The 16,466-nt window shown below is 50.5% G+C and overlaps 2 protein-coding genes across 7 annotated transcripts in view; one reads left to right on the forward strand and one right to left on the reverse strand.

The window, feature by feature from the left end:
* Window positions 1–5,014, reverse strand: part of KCND3 (potassium voltage-gated channel subfamily D member 3) — a 224,581-nt gene extending 219,567 nt beyond the window's left edge. For 4 of the 6 annotated variants that reach the window (XM_002751227.7, XM_009001880.5, XM_078332745.1 and 1 more), the window contains exon 1: window positions 4,424–5,014. The gene's annotated coding sequence lies outside the window, so the exon portion shown is untranslated. Of the gene's footprint in view, window positions 1–3,657; window positions 3,735–4,423 lie in introns of those variants that run through there. The other 2 variants (XM_054236647.2, XM_002751226.6) reach the window with 1 other exon arrangement.
* Window positions 2,473–16,466, forward strand: part of LOC128928247 (uncharacterized) — a 75,139-nt gene continuing 61,145 nt past the window's right edge. The window contains exons 1-4 of the mRNA XM_078333133.1: window positions 2,473–2,559; window positions 3,672–3,682; window positions 3,840–3,906; window positions 4,148–5,297. Coding sequence (XP_078189259.1) covers window positions 2,473–2,559; window positions 3,672–3,682; window positions 3,840–3,906; window positions 4,148–5,212 — 1,230 coding nt within the window. The 3' untranslated portion in view covers window positions 5,213–5,297. The remainder of the gene's footprint in view (window positions 2,560–3,671; window positions 3,683–3,839; window positions 3,907–4,147; window positions 5,298–16,466) is intronic.

Here is a 16,466-nt window from a genome sequence, read left to right on the forward strand (position 1 = left end):
AGAACAGGGATTCCACCTCAAGCAGTCTGCTGAGTGCTGCCGGTGTGCCAGGCACAGTACCACACGCTTACATGGAGCATCACAAGCGATCCCACTAACAACCCTGCGGGGTAGACACCACTGTAGGCCATGTTTTGCCTACAAAAGAAAGATGAAGCATAGGAGTTGTGATAATTGTCTAAAGGATGGAATAAGTAGGCAGAGCCATTAAACCCAGGCAGTTGCAATGTGGAGTTCAAGAGTACAGCCAGACCACTCCCCGGCTTTCTCTATCAGACACTTTCAAGAGTACAGCCAGACCACTCCCTCGCTTTCTCTATCCGACACTAAGCTCTTTCAGCGCAAAGGCCAGGACCTTCATATCACAATCCAGGAGGCAGCACAGGGCATGGCATCAGTAGGTGCTTGAGCTGGGACCCCTGGTTTTACAGGTTCCATTTGCTTCCCATCAATTTTATGCCTTGCTAATATATTTTAGGGGTTGCCAAGGGTTTGGCTATTCTTTCTCCAGACAGTAAAATCTGAAGACAGATCTGAATCAAAAGAATCAAATTCAAGTACCTGTCTGTGACTCAGTCGAGTTTTCTAAAGGAGCCAATCTCTGCCTCAGTTTCCTCATCTTCATGCTAAAGGGAACTTTCACAGGTCCCTTTGCTCCCTAATAAGGGGAGGTTGAGTCAGATGCTGCAGAAGATAACAGGAATGACTATGACATTTCCCGTAAGTGTCAACACTCAGAGAACAGAAAAACAGCACAGGCCTGATGAGCTCCTGATGATTGGAACTGAGGAACTGAGAAAAGCATGGGGATCGTTTCACAAACGGCAGTGGGTAATCCACATGCCACCGCACAAAAGATAGAAGAGTCAGGAACACATCTTGCATTGTATTTCTTTCCAGAAGAAATTTACCCTTCTAACTATACTTTCTTTAGGATTAGGAGACTTTGTAGTTACTCAGCACACACTTAGCTAGGATTTAACTCTAAGGGACAAGGGGTGTTTGCGAAGCAAGCCCGCAAGTTCAACTCTGTTCACAGGTGATTCCAATTCAGAGTTGGTTAACATTTATTGAGTATGGACAATGCTCTGGACACTGTCCGAGGCACTTTTACACACAACATTTAATTTATTCCCACTAAAATCTGATGATACAGGCATTTCTGCCCAAAGGTTACAGGTAAGGAGAAGGAAGCTCAGAAGCCTCCTTCAAAGTGGCCGAGTTCTGTGTATATAAGAGATGACGATTTTCAAATAGAGCATTGATCACCTCACTGCCAAACAGCTCTCCTGATCGAGGTGTTGCCCAATATTGATGTTCCCGACAGAAGACAGCAAGATGCAGAGACTCCTTTCCCTGTCTTCCCCAGGCAGCAATGAGCAAGGGCTCGTGAGGCCTTGCAATTTCAGTTTAAATCCCATCCTCAACTTGTGAAAGCAAGCAACAGCCACCCTCTGGGCCTCACAGTCCTCCTCTGTAAAATGAGAAGAATTGGACAAGAATGTGACAAAAGACCCATTGGCTCAAATGATCCCTGATTCCACTGGATCCAGGACATCATGTTTATAGCTTAGGTCTCATTGAGACCTCTTAATGACAGTCACCCATGCAAAGAAGGAAGTAGAGCATCTGGGTTTATTGCTGTGAGGATGGAGTTAGTCTGGGAATTTCTGCTGATGCTGGTGCTCAGCACAGGGCACACAACCTGTGTCACTTGGAACCCAGGGCAATCCAAGACCTGGTCAACCCACAGAACCCCTGGCTGCCTTCCTAGAAAGTAAAGGAGACCAAGCTCCTAGACTCTGGGCCTTGGACTTTTGACCCTTAACATCTTGTTTTATCCCAGAATGAAGCTCAGAGAGGCAGAATCTTGAAAGGGTTCAAGAAGCAAAGAGTAAGAGACCACAGAATCAGAGGCACCCTGTGGAACCCTGTGTGGCCAGACACACAGCTCTGTCTCCTGAGAGGGTGATGTCCTTCCCCTTTCATTCCCCTAGTCCTGCTCTATCGTGATTCCCAAGCTTCAATGACAGGTACCTGCCCCTGCCAAGCTGAGTCCCATCACCTTGCCCCTCTCTACCCTAACCCAATCTTCTCTCCTCCAAGAACCACAAGTGTTTTACAAACTGCTTTCAGATGAATAATTGAGAGCTCAGGGGAAGGAAAAATTAACCCCTCCCTATCTTGGGACCATAAAATCTTCTGGTCCCAAAGCCAAACTTTTACCCCATGCATGAATCCAGGGCACTTTTCCTAAAGAAGGCCAAGCAAGCCCCAGGCTGTCTCCAGAGGCTCAGCCCCTGTCCCCCTGGGGGGGGGGGGGGGGTTGAAACATACCAAAAAAAGGAGAAATTACCCCATTGTTACTTTCTCTGTGTGTGGGGGTAGGGGAGTGGAAGGGGAGGACAAGTATCCCATCAGATATGATACCCAAGGCCACACTGGCCATAGCCACCCCACAACGCTGCAGGCATGACCCACTCAAACAGGCCTTCTCCACAGCTCATACAGCAGCGCTCACCCCCTGACAGGAACCAACACCTTCCGGAGCTGGCCTGGGTATGAATTCCTGCAACAGGCACAACAGTGCGGCCCCATTTCCAGCCAATGGCACTGCACATGCCTCAAATGCCAAGGTTTTACTAGGACGTGGACGCCTTACAAATGAAAAATCTGAAGCTATTTTTGTTTTTGGCAGAAGAGTTTGACAGTGGGAAAGATAGGGGGTTGGGGGAGGCTGGAAAAGAGACATTCAAAACAGGTAAGCTCTGAAATGAAAAAGGTGACAAATCCTGGCAAAGGGAAACATTTTCTCCTGCTCTAAAAAGTCAGCTACTCCATTAAACAGTTTCTGTTTTGGAGGTAAAAGGCGAAAAGTGGACAGAGTGACCAGACAGCCTGTTCTGGGGTTTGACACCTAGCCGAGCACAGGCATAAGGCAGGAAAAAAAAAAAATATCATGACACCAAGGTCTGTCCTTCAATAACCTCATTGGAGCGCCTCTGGAAACTTACTTTCTACAGTCTCACATCACATCCCTTAGCCTAGAACGGGGCTGGTCTGGGGGCAGGGGAAAGTGCCTATGACCCAGAGGGCTTCTCCTATGTGCAGAGGATTTTGGTAGGCAAGCACGAAAGGTGAACCAAACTGGGGATTCTTGGGGCACGGGCTTGGGGCACACGCACAGAACCTCTTCTCCAACAGTGCCACTCCTAGGCTAGCCAGGGCACCTTCCTGAACTGCTTTTCTCCATCAGCCTCCTCAAGAGCAAAAGGGAACAAGCTACTAACCTCTTTCTCTAGAGCGGGGTGGGGGGCGGGGAGGAGCTGGGGAGGCGGGTCCCTTGTATCCTTGCATCGTGTTGCATTCAAGTAGAGACAAGGAAAAAATAAACACATCAATTCCCTTCCTGTGTGCCAACAGGTCCACATGGGGAAATGTATACATGCTTTGCATTGAATTCGTGCACACCCAGGAGCCCTGTCTACAGACAGTAAACATACAGACTCTCTCAAAGTAAAGTAAACAAGACATACATTTAACCATCACGAACATCCATGCAAAATACAGCAACGCTTGCCTGGTCTTACAGACAGATCACATTGTGCCTAGGACCCCGAGAAAGTTTAGACGCTCTCTCTTAAGGAATACACGAACCCTTTTTCTTGCAGTGCGGTATCAGGTCTGGAACCTCAGCCTGTTGCTGACATATCATAGCTGCCTGGGATAAAAGCAGAACATCTTGGACCGGATTCGAATGTCAACACTAAGCAAGAGCAGGAATTTAGTTGAGTCCAGGTAACTTCTTTGCCCAGTCCCTTCCCGTCCCCCACCTCCAGTGTAAACACCTCTCAAAGTAAGTCTTTGGATCCCCCTCCCCGGGGCCGCGACGGCCCTTGGCGTCAGGTAGGGATCTTTCCCAGAGCTCGCGGGGTGTCAGCGGCTTCAGGCAGGACCAGATCCAGATGGACTGGCCCCCAGCCTCTGGTAGACACACCGCCGGCTCGCCCGACAGGAGAACTTTGCGAAGCGCCCCAAAACGCTCTCGGTTTCCACTTTCAGCCATTTCTCTCCTTCTTCCCTCACCAAGAGCGGGGACAGAGCGAGCCTTCGCCACCTGTCCCTGGCACTCGCCAAGGGAAGATAGGCCAATGGAAAGAGGGCAGAGGTTCACACCCCACCCCCGAACCCCAGCGCCTGGCTGCCCGGAGGTGGCTCCACAGCCCGAGGGAACCGACGCCCCCGGGCCGGCTGCCTGCTCCCCCACGGCACGGGCCCCACCCCCAATCCTTCCGGCGCCCCAGCGCCCACCCACCCGGGCGCGGGAGTGGGAGGGTGTCGCGTGGGCAGCTGGAGCAACAGGCGTGGGAGCAGCGCTCCTCTCACTTCCTGGCTCCAGAAAGCTCGGTCGCGTCCCTCTTACCTTCCGCGAAGCCAGCCCGGGCCCCGCGCCCGGCGCCCTGCGCGCGCGAGGAAGCTGCGGCCGGGAGCCGGGGGCCGCGGAGGCGCCGAGCGCCCAGCAGCGCGGGGAAGCGCCCAGCAGCCGCCGCTCGCGCGGCTCCTCCTCGCCAGCGAAGTCTCGCTCGCTGCCTCCCTCGCTTGGTCGGTTCGTGCGTCCGTCCGTCCGTGGGGCCCTCCCTCCCCCGCCGCCACTGCCGCCGCCGCCGCCGCCGCCGCTGCCGCTCCAGCCCCGGCTCGGCAACGCGTCCCCTCCCCGCCTCGCTGCTCCGATCGCGGGCTCGCGGGCTCCCTCGCTCGCTCCCTGCCCCCGCCGCTGCCGGCGCCGCGCGGAGCGAAGCCCGGCCGGCCAAGGGCTGCCTCTCCCGAGGTCCCTCTCCCGAGGGGGGAGGCGGTGGGGGCGCGGCGCGGGCGGGGCGGGGAGGAGAGGAGAGTCCGGGGGAGGCGGCAAGGCTGCGCCCTCGGCTCCCTTCCGATCCCCGCGGGCCCAGCGGCCCCAGGCCCGGCGGGAGAGCGCCGAGCCGCCAGGCAGCGGAGGGAGAGAGGAGGAGGACCCGGAGTCTCGCCGCGGGAGGGTGCCCAGGGCGAGGGCGTGCGAGGGGGAGTGACTCCGCGCGCGATGGTGTGTATGAGTGTGAGTGCTTGTGTGTGTGTGTGTGTGTGTGTGTGTGTGGAGAGGAGCGCGCGCGTGAGCGGGGGGTGGGGAGATGAGGCAGAGCCTGGTGCGTCTCCCCGGCGAGTGGAGGAATCCTAGGGTGTGCCTGGAGGTGGCGGAGTGTACCGACGCGGGTGTGAGCGCGTGTGCCGGCGAGGGTGGGCACGGGGGTGAGCGTGGCAAGGTGAGCTGGGTTTGGGGGGTGGGGGGGAGTGGGGAGTACGGCGTGAGCGTAAGTTCGGGGGAGTGTGTGGCTGAGGACCCGTGGAGAGGTGGCAGGGAGCGCCGGCGTGTGCGCGCGTGGGGTGTGTGTGCACCTAGCTGGGTGTCTATTTCTCGCTGACTGTCCACAGGGCAGCAGCACTTGCTAGAGACCAAGCCCCGCCACCTGGCAAAGTGGGCCCCCTACCGCGCAAGCTTCCCTGCTGGCCCCTGGCTCTCAGCTCCGAGTGCCGAGGCTGAAGAGATCCCCGGGGGACACACTGCCTCTAACCCCACGTATGAGCCGCTCTCCTCTTGGAGGGCAAGGGCACCATCGGAAGGTCGAGATTCGCCCTCCTATCCCGCCACGTCTATCCACCACCCAGACCGAGAGTCTGGACTTGGGAGTGTGAACTCTCCCCCGAGCCTGTCCCCTTACAACTGGAGCCCGCCCAGCCCTTCAGTCCGTCCGTGACGCCCATGGGTCCCCACTGCTCCATGCCTCGTGGACCCAGAATACGGAGTGGGAAGGTCAGCATGTGCCCACAGGGCCAGGTGTCCGGCCCAGATTCCCACCCTCAGGGCGGCGGCGCGCAGAGGGCGCAGTCCCAGCCGCTGGGCGGACCCGTGGCTCCGGCTTTCTCGGTGTCTCCAGCCTCGGTGCCCGGAATCCGGGATCTCGGCCTGGCGCTCGGGAAGCGAGGCAGCTCCGTGCCCCAGCAGGGATGGGGTACGCTTGGCTTGAGGATCACATTTCTGGGTGTGGAGAGGTGGGTGCGGAGGCGGAGAAATGAGAAATGTGTTGTGATGGCGGGGGTGTTCTAGACTGTGAGGGTGATGTAGACCCTAAGACAATTGTAGACCCAGGGCTGGAAAAGGACCTCCCTGAGCACGGAGCGGGGCTTCTGGCTTGTGAGAACCCCTAGCCCCCTTCCAAATGAAGGAGTTGTTGATAATTGTGGTCTGGGCCCTTGTGGGCCCCTGGCAGGTTAGTCCCTCATTCACTCACTCTCACATTCCCCGGAGCCCCCTTCAGTCTGTCAGTCTGAAAGGTGTACAATTGGCCCTTCGGGAGGTGGGCGTGGGCTCCATTAGCATTTGCCAGGAGTCCCGGAGCTGTGTGGGATTTGCATACAGTAATAATGATTAACAACACTGCCACTCCCTGGCAGACAGGGGAAGAATTCGGGGAAGGCCCTGGCGCAGCTCCCATCTCCCTCCTCCCTTTCTTCTGGGGAGGGGCTAATTTTCTGGCAACTGCACACCTCAGTTGCTCTAACCCCTGGGAGAAAGTGCCTCAGGTCCTGGGTGGTCACTACTCAGGAGGCAGGGGCACTTTCCTTCAGTCCTCCATCCCATGTTCAATTCAAAGAAGTGAAACCCGTGTTTTATTTCTGCCCGGGTTTGAACTCCTCTACATTCTCACTGTTGTTTAGCATCTTGAAGGCAGCTCAGGGGTTAAATCTGCCTCAAGGTTTGGAGGCTTCAGGAGACAGTTGGGGGACATCATTTCTCCCCAGGGGGTCAACTAATGGGACAATTGTGGCCTCCTGAGCCTCTTAAGCCCTGTTTGAAGACCAGACACTGGTTCAGACACCTGCCCCCTCATTCCTCATAAGCTGGTATCTCATTGCTTAAGTGTGCTGGCTGTAGACTATTCTCTCTTTCTGTCTTAACCATCTAGGGAAAATAGGAAAGACTGGGATTTCTAGTCTAGGCCATTGTGGGTTTTGTTTACCAGCCCTTCCGACAACCAGGTGTTCTGCAAAATGAGAGCAAGCGATGGGGAGAAAGGAGGTCCCTTGACTCAGGCAGCAGGAGTACCCAGGAGATGCTGTCCTTCCCACTGGTCCCCAGCCCTCTACTGCATCTTTCCAGCACTGCCTGTCCTCGCCTTCCCCCTCTGCCTCTGGTCCCAGCCTGGCCGGGATTTTCACTTGCTTTTCCCCCATGACACGGCCGCTTTTCCTTTAACTCTCAGCTTCTATTTAAAAAGCTAATTTGGGAGCTTGTCGATGCTCCCAATTCAGACATTTTAAATAGGAACTGAAAGTCAGGAGCTGCCAGGGCACTAGATTTCCTCCCCTCGCCACCAGCACAGCTGAGGCATTTGTTCAGTCACTCCTCTGGCCCTGGCCGTGTGTGTGTGAGCACCCGCAAGCTCAGGGTGTATTTCAGGCTATCTTTTCTATTTAAAGATGGTGCTCCTTTGGATGACTATTCTTTCTCTGTGTGTGTGTCCTTTCCAAGCTGTGCACACATGAGGATTTTTCTTTAGTCCCGTGGTGCTGGCCGCTATTTGCAAAGCTTGTCACCGTGTGGACCATGAGGGTAAGAGGCAGCCCAGCTCCAAGTTGGCTGCCTCTTTGCTGATGTGCCTGGCTGGTATGTCTGTGTGGCTGTTTCCCAGGGCTGCTCTGTTCAGGCTGTCTCTTTGAAGCTGTGCTTCAGAGTGTCCTTAAGGGTCACCCCCACCCTTACTGCTTATAACTGTTCTATTTCAGCAATCTGCCCCATGTTTGGGCAGAATTTTGGGGGTGAGCTGTACCTCTGAGGGTTACAGGCTTTCTACATTCTGAGTGCTATGTACCTGAGATGTAAAAAGCACAGACTTTGAGGTGAGACTGGCGGGGTTTGAACCTGCCTCTGCTGTTAATTGGCTGTTTGATCGTGTGGAAAGTACTTAACCCCTCTGTGCCATGATTTCTTCCTCTCTCAAATGGTACTAAGTAATACTATCTACTTTATAGGGTTGTGAAAATTGAATGAACTAACACAGATAAAGCGCTTAGAATCATGCAATATAATTGTTGGTTGTTGTTCAAGGTAGGAGTGGTGCACGCAGGAGGTGCAAAGGAATCTGTGTGAGGAGGAAGATAGAACTGGCGGGTGGTACACAGAGACACATAGAGTCACTCACCCACCCGTGCATGTAACAATAAAAACGCTAGGCCGCAGCCCACAGAGAGTCAAGTTCACCTTGCTGGGATAGCTAATTCCCCAAGTCCCAGGAAAGGGAGGTTTCTGGTGAAGGAATAGAGGAAGTGTTTAGGAATAGAGATGAGGAAGGAGCTTGACCATGTCAGAAGCCCATGGGACATTTCTTGGGGGCCGATTTATGCTGAAGAGTAAGTCCCAGGACCCTCACTATCCATGTGGTCCCAGCTTCCCTTATTTAACCGCTGACAGCAAGGCTTTATGAGAGTGAGCTCCAGCGAGGAAGTCAGGAGGGTGGCACCTTTCTCCCTGAGGCTCCCCTTGGGTGTGGGGTACTCTCACTTTCACCCTGCCATTGCCTGCCATCCCTTATTCCCACAGCTGGGCATGTGAGCTTTTATTTAGTTGCTATTAGAGTTGATTTCACCTCGGTTCATGAACGTCTGAGGAAAGAAGAAGGGGCCGCAGGAAGCTGCTAGCAGGAAGAGGAACTCTGAAGAGCAGGAGGCTGTCCAAGGGATGAAAGCAACATTGCAAATGCTCGTTTTGCATCAGGCTTTAGCATATCAGCCGTAAGTCAAGGAGCCGCCGTATGTTGGGCTCCTTGCTAGATTTTCCACAATCCTGCGCTGTAGCTATTACTATCATCTTATTGACAGAGAACCTGAAGGTAGCTGGTAGAGAGGGACACTCCAGAAGGATGTGAGGCTGCATAGCTACATTGGAACTCTGACCTCTCCCTTTTGTCACTACCCCAGGATGCTTGGTTTCCCCGCTTCTGAAGGTAGAGTAGCCTCCTCAGTCTGATAGAGGGGCTACCCTAAGAGGACATTCCTGACCTCTCCTGTATTTGGCCTCCAGAGGTTAGGTGTGGGGTTGATGTCACTTGAATATTTGTCCCCTCCAAATCTCATGTTAAAATGCAATCCCCAGCGTTGGAGGTGGGCCTAGTGGGAGGTGTTGGGATCATGGGGGTGTATCCCTCATGCATGTCTTGGTTCCCTCCCCATGGTAATGAGTGAGTTCCTGCTGTATTAGTTCACGTGAGAGCTAGTTGTTATAATGTGTCTGGCACCTCTCTCCTCTCTCTCTTGCTCCCTCTCTTGCCATGTGACACATCTGCTTCTCCTTCTCATCCACCGTGAATGAAAGCTTCCTGAGACCTGACCAAAAGCAGATGTTAGTGCCGTGTTTGTACAGCCTCAGAAACCATGAGCCTAATAAATCTTTTTTTTTTTAAACAAATTACCCAGCCTCTGGCATTCCTTTTTAGCACTGCAAAATGAACTAATGCAGGGGCAAAGACTCAGAATGTCCAGGGTGGGGATGCGCCCTATTTTTCTTCAGGGTGATGTCTGCCTGAGGAATTCTAAAGCTTGAAAGTGGCTTGGCTTTCTCTAGCCTCCCAAGGCAGGGTAGGAGGTGGCGGTGTAAATGCTGATGAGGTTTGCCCCAGTCCCAGAAGGCCAGGGCTCTGCCTTCCAGGTATCAGCCCAGGTTGTCTAGCTTCCAGGACAGCAAGCTCTGCCCAACATTGGTGGTCTCCAATGACTGAATGCTCACAACTATTAGATGTTTCTGGTCCCTTTATGAGGGGGGCACTCTTACTTCTTGCAGCCCTACTCCATTTTGGAGGCCAGTAGTGCCCTGGAACGTCATCTCATTAATCACTATGCTTAGACCAGTTATGGCAAATGATAAGCCATCCAAGTTTCGGGCTCCAGTGGACCTTCTGCCAGCCTGACCCCTGATCCAATCAAGGCAGCTCCTCGGGGGGGCAAAGCCCAGATGGAGGGTTTTCTGCTTATCAAGACCTCCCTTGGAGAAAGGTGCCAGGGAAGGAAGAGGAGGGAAGAAAAGGAGGAAAGCAAATATGAGAAGGGGAGACAGGTACAGGGAGTTGGGGAAAGTTCTAATCATTTGTTTAGTTTCCTGATAGCAGATCTGGAGAGCGGTGGGTGGAGGCTGGGGATATAGCTGTTGAATGTAGTGACTTGTTTTCTGCTGGTGGTTTCTTTTTTGTTTTTTTTTTTGTTTTTGAGACGGAGTTTCGCTCTTGTTACCCAGGCTGGAGTGCAATGGCGTGATCTCGGCTCACCGCAACCTCCGACTCCTGGGTTCAGGCAATTCTCCTGCCTCAGCCTCCCGAGTATCTGGGATTACAGGCACGCGCCACCATGCCCAGCTTATTTTTTGTATTTTTAGTAGAGACGGGGTTTCACCATGTTGACCAGGATGGTCTGGATCTCTTGACCTCGTGATCCACCCGCCTCGGCTTCCCAAAGTGCTGGGATTACAGGCGTGAGCCACCGCGCCCGGCTGCTGGTGGTTTCTTTTGCTTGTGTGCTGGGGTTTCCCAGGTCTCTGTCCTTGTTCTTCTTTGCTTTTCTCTCTTCCCTTTTCCCTGGAGAGTCTATGCAAGCCCATGGTTTCAAGTTCACTCAGATGCTTATGATTTCTTCCACTGTGCATCTCCATCTTTGTACACAGGCACCAGCCTTAATCCTTCTGCAATCGATTGTTTCCCCTAAAAAACCCTGTTTCTATCATGTTATCTCCCCCACTTTTTTTCCAGCCTTACCTTCTTCTACTTACATCTTTCTTTCTAGCATGTAGATCTTTTCTTCATTATCTGAAAATTCCCATACCTTCATGCCTTTGTACAGGCTGCACCCTCCTTCGGAAACACCTTCCACCAGTTCTTACTTCTTTTGTCTTCCTAGCAAACTTCTACTCAGCCTCAAACCTTAAATACCCAAGACAAAAGTCACATAAGTATTTGTAAAGTCCTCCCTCACACTGCAGGATGAACTAATCATTCCCCACTTTGGACTTTCACAGTCCTTCCTGCATACCTCAAACATGGTTCTTATGACCCGTGTGGCCTTGTTTTCCACATGATAATATCCCTCTCTGGACTTTAGGCTGTTTAAGGAAAGGACCATTGTCTTAGCTATTTCTGAATCCTAGCTCAGTGCGTGGCACATTACAGATGTTCAACAGATTTGCATTAATAATTTATTTTAACTTTAATTTGCATGGCTTCCTCGATTGCATGTGACTGGGAATATGCGATTAATTTGTCAACTGGTCGGTCTCCAGGTCCCATCTGATTGATCTTAAGCACCAGCGTGAGGACGGAAAGAAAGAATGAGGGTGTTCAGTTTTCAGCTGATCCTAGATGAAAAGAGCCCCAAAGCCCCCCACCTCCAGTGGGGAGGGAAGGAAAGGCTTTTCGTTTCTACAAAGTGAGCCTCAGTCGATGCTGCCTGCAGAGACCTTGCCAGTGTTCTTTTCTTGAACCAGATTGGTTTTCAGAGAACTCTTTTCTTTCCTTTCTGGCAGAATGTCAGTCACAAACCCAGAATATCACCTTCTTGGGCACAGCCAGGGCATGGTCCATTGAAAATGTTCCTGGTTGCCTGAAGCTGACAGCTCACCATAAAAGCCAGCATGGGGACCTGTCAAAAGGTATTAACCTAACCATGGCTTTGCTCAGGAAGATGCCAAGACCAAAGGCTGCTGAACCTTAAGTATAAGCTTGCATGAAAAGTTTGCATCCCAAATCTGAGACAGTGAAGGCTTAGTGGTGAGAACATGGGCTCCAGATAGACCTGGCTTCAAGTTTTGGCTCTGTCATTCACCAGCCGTGTGAATTTGGGCAGGCCACTTTACTTCTCTGACGCTCAGTTCCCCCACCTAGCAAAATGGGTTCCAGCGAAGGTTCATGAAGACTGAGTTAGATAACACCTACAACATGTTTCATATACAACAATAAATAAAAATGTTGGCTGTTATAGTATTGTCACTGAGTCTACATGTGTCGGAAACTAGCTCTTTTAAATCCTGGGTAAGCTTTACAAGCAGTAATTTGTTTGTGTAGTTTAGACAGATCACCTGAGTTCTTTCTATGTAATTATTGTTTATACTGAACCTTGGTGAATGTGTGAAATCAAGGGAGAAGTTTGTCCCTAGACACTCCCCCTCATCCCACTGGCTCCTCTCTCTGTTCTGTACAACCCCATTTCTGCAGCCTTGAGCTTCAACCCATTTCTCTCCATTACTTCCTCATTAGCAGGAACTGATAAAAGTATCTGAACTGACATGTAAGTGGCCATCTCATCCAGAGACAGAGAATTCACATTTTCGTAGGTCAGAGCCTTAAGCCAAGACAGTGAAATGGAGTAGCTGTTACTTCCAGCATTCATCAAAGTAATGGGGAAAGTATGGGGTCCCAGGAGACTCTTCCCAACTCCACAGAGTCCTGCCCATTCATAAAACTGGTACTAATTGATGGATTATAGGCAACAAGGTAGTCTGTGTCTCAATTCTGCAGCTAAAAAATCAAGTCTCCGGCTTTTGCAGAAGTGTTATAATGGGGAAATTTGGGCACTGATTCTATACACCAGCCTCTTCTTGGTAAACAGACACAGCTCATAAGCACCAAGGCCCTTCCAGCATTGCACATCTATGATACTTACAGTTAAGTGCACTTTTTTCTTCAGAACTCAAGGCTAGGGTTGGGTATTTTTGCCTCACTGGGTTTGTAGGAGACTCAACTGCAAAGTCGTTAATTGCTTTGGTGAATCAACCAGTAAAGAAAGACAGTCTAGCTACTCTCCCCACACTGCAAAGTCATCAGAGGCTTCTGGACTTCTCTGCAAAATCCTCATTAAAGATGGGTCCTCGTGGCTCTCACAGAATTCTTTATTATGTTCTTTGAGCTGAGACTGCAAGGTAAAGAAAGAAAAAAAGGAAAATAACTAAATTTCTTATTATGGAAAATTCCAAACATATACAAAAGATGAGAGAATTGTATAATACACCCCCATGAATTTATCATTTACCCTTGAGAGTTACAAACTCATGGCCAATCATTTTTCATCTGTACCCTACTCACACACTCCCCCACCATAATCTTGAAACAGATTCCAGATATAATATAACATAATTTCATCTGTAAATATTTTTATAATTGCACCTTTGTTATGGCCAACAAAATCCATCTCTGTAGAGAAGTCATTCTTCCCTCCCACCATGATGCTGAGAACATTTGGCCAGTACCTGCACCCATGGCCCGAGTGGTCACCGGGTTAGGCAAGCTTGAGGGTCTACTAAACGCTGTCCAAAGTTTGTCCTGTCCCTTGGGTAGAAAAGGAAACCCATAAAATGCCTGGTAGTGGTGCCACTAACTATGTGCAAGCTTTTTTTTTTTTTTTTTCCTCTAGCAGGGTTGATGCTCAATAGCTGTGAGGAGGTCCGAGCTGAGAGAGAAGCGTCACGGTCATGAATCCCACCTGGATTCATCATTTTCCACATACTTTACTTCATTTAGCTTTCACCAATTCTGATGTTCCATTTTACAGATAAGAAGACTAAGACCTAAGGTCACACAGCTAGCAGCTACGGGTAGCAGAGACTGATTAGATGCTAATCAAGTTCAGGTCCCCTTTTCTGCAGACACAGCTAGATGACTTTCCCAGGCTCTCTTGCAGTTAGGTGTGACCATCTGACTAAGTTCCAGCCAAAGTAATATAGGCCAGTCCCATAAAAAAACATCTAGGGCAATTTAGCATGTTCTTTCTTTCTCCATCCACTGGTTGAATGGAAACAATTTCAAGGGCTTAGACAAGGACAGAGCCATAAGAAGCAAGGAACTTGGGTCCCTGGGTGACTACGTGAAGCAAGAGCCCTCCCAACCTACTTTGAGCTGTGAAATATGCAAAAAATAAATTTTTTATTATGCGACACTTCTGAAATGTGGGTGATGTATGTTAAAGTAGTAAGCCCACCCTAACCAATACAGTGGCACAGATGGGATTCAAACCCTCAGGCTGTCTATGCCAGTGTCCAAAGTCTTCCCCTAAACCACACTGCCTCCAGGCATAACAAATAAGAATTGCTTATAAGGCCAGGAGCAGTGGCTCACACCTGTAATTCCAGCACTTTGGGAGGCCGACGCGGGAGGATCATGAGGTCAGGAGATCGAAACCAACCTGGCTGATGTGGTGAAACTCCGTCTCTACTAAAAATACAAAGATTAGCCCAGCATTGTGGCACAGCCTGTAGTCCCAGTGAGGCTGAGGCAGAAGAATAACTTGAATCCGGGAGGCAGAGGTTGCAGAGAGCCAAGATCTCACCACTGCACTCCAGCCTGGTGACAGAGCGAGACTCCAGTCTCAAAAAAAAAAAAAAAAAATTGCTTATAAGAATCTCCTACATGGTCAGCATGTGATAGGACTGTATTCAAGGAAATCTCACATCTTAGATGTGTGCTAATATGATAGCCACTGGCCACATGGGGCTGTTTAAATTAAAGTTTAAATTAATTAAAATAAAATAAAGTTAAAAATTTAGTTTCTTTTTTTTTTTTTTTGAGACGGAGTTTCGCTCTTGTTACCCAGGCTGGAGTGCAATGGCGCGATCTCGGCTCACCGCAACCTCCGCCTCCTGGGTTCAGGCAATTCTCCTGCCTCAGCCTCCTGAGTAGCTGGGATTACAGGCACGCGCCACAATGCCCAGCTAATTTTTTGTATTTTTAGTAGAGACGGGGTTTCACCATGTTGACCAGGATGGTCTCGATCTCTTGACCTCGTCATCCACCTGCCTCGGCCTCCCAAAGTGCTGGGATTACAGGCATGAGCCACCGCGCCCGGCCAAAATTTAGTTTCTTAATTGCAGTGTCCCATTTCAAGTACGCAGTAGCCTCCTGGAGCTAATGGCGACCACATTGGAAGATGCAGACAGAGAACATTTCTGTCATCATGGAAAGTTCTGTTGGATAATGCTGTCTTACACAGACCTTCATTCACAATGCACCCTTCCCCAGATCCCTGCAGAAAAGCTAGAAGCTGGGGATACTGTTTACGAGATGGTAGAGCACAGCGTAGCCAGCAATCAGACTGTCATAGACATTATGGCCTCTCCCCTGGCCTGAACTTGGGTCTTTTGTTCTTGCCATTCTTAGTTAACTCTCAGGCAATCATCTTATGGCCCTCCTGTACTCACTGGTAGCGTAATTTCGATATGACTTCCTCAAAGAGAAGGAGCTCTGTCTGACCCTGGTCTCCAGACAGTCCTGAGCAGGAACCGCGCATCATTCCCTCCCAAGCATCTGTGTAGCTGCTGAGCATCAGATGCTGAGAGACTGGCAGAGAACACAGGGCTGTGCTTCCTGGCCTGGATTAAGGATATTTCACAAAGCAGCCAGAGTGATTTTTCAAAACACATATCCAACAATGTTGCCCCTTAGTTGAAATCCTATAATTCTCATTGCCCTCAGAATTGCGTAAACATCTCAACACGTCTCCTGTTGTTACTGAATCATTGATTAATCCTGCTTTTCCACTTTCTACTCCTGGGCCCCTTGAACTTGGTGTTCCTGCCATATTGAAAGTGCTGCAGTTCTCCAAACTCACAGGTTTGCTTTTACCCCTGAGTGTTTGCTCAGGCTTTTCCTTCTGCAGGGACTCTATCTTTCTCCATGTCTGTTTAGCTAACTCCTACATGTAGGGCTTAGCTTGGAAATGCTTCTTCCCCACTCCCACCCCCTTTCCCACTATAGAACTTACCACACTTCCCAGCCATGTTTAGGGAACAGCAGATGTTTTCAGTTCAGGTATCAAAAGCAGAGACTATTTTGTGGAGGTTTTTCTCAAGAGGCTGACCCATCTCAATCCATCTAAATCATAAGTCTCAGTCCCTCCCTCTTTTCAACACACACACACACACACACACACACACACACACACACACACTTCCCATCTACTTAATTCCTCTGCAGAGTCACCAGGGAGGCAAGTGGAGCCCTGAAAATCTCTCACAAGCTGTGATGCCCAGAAACCTCTGCTCCTTGACCAGCCACTGTGAAACAAGTGCCCCCAAATCCATGGGCCATGCCCCACTCCCCTCCTACTTGCCATCATCCCATCATCTGAGGGGGGGGCCTGATATACAGAATAGGGTGTGGCAGTCACAATCCAAGCCGGTGCCAAGAAGTGCTGTGGGTCTTCGCTTCATTGGATTACTTTTATGGGATTGGAGCAGATAGAGGCAGTGACTCCAGTGCCTGAGACAACATGGCAATAAATCACCATGGTGGCTCTTCCATAGCTCATAACTAGTAAATCAAGTCTATTGAACAATACATTTACTGCAAATTTAAGAAGCTGTTCTTCCATTTTTTAAGTATATGTGTTAAATCATGCCCAGAGTC

This window comes from Callithrix jacchus, chromosome 7 (assembly GCF_049354715.1).
Source record: "Callithrix jacchus isolate 240 chromosome 7, calJac240_pri, whole genome shotgun sequence".
Lineage (NCBI taxonomy): Eukaryota > Metazoa > Chordata > Mammalia > Primates > Cebidae > Callithrix > Callithrix jacchus.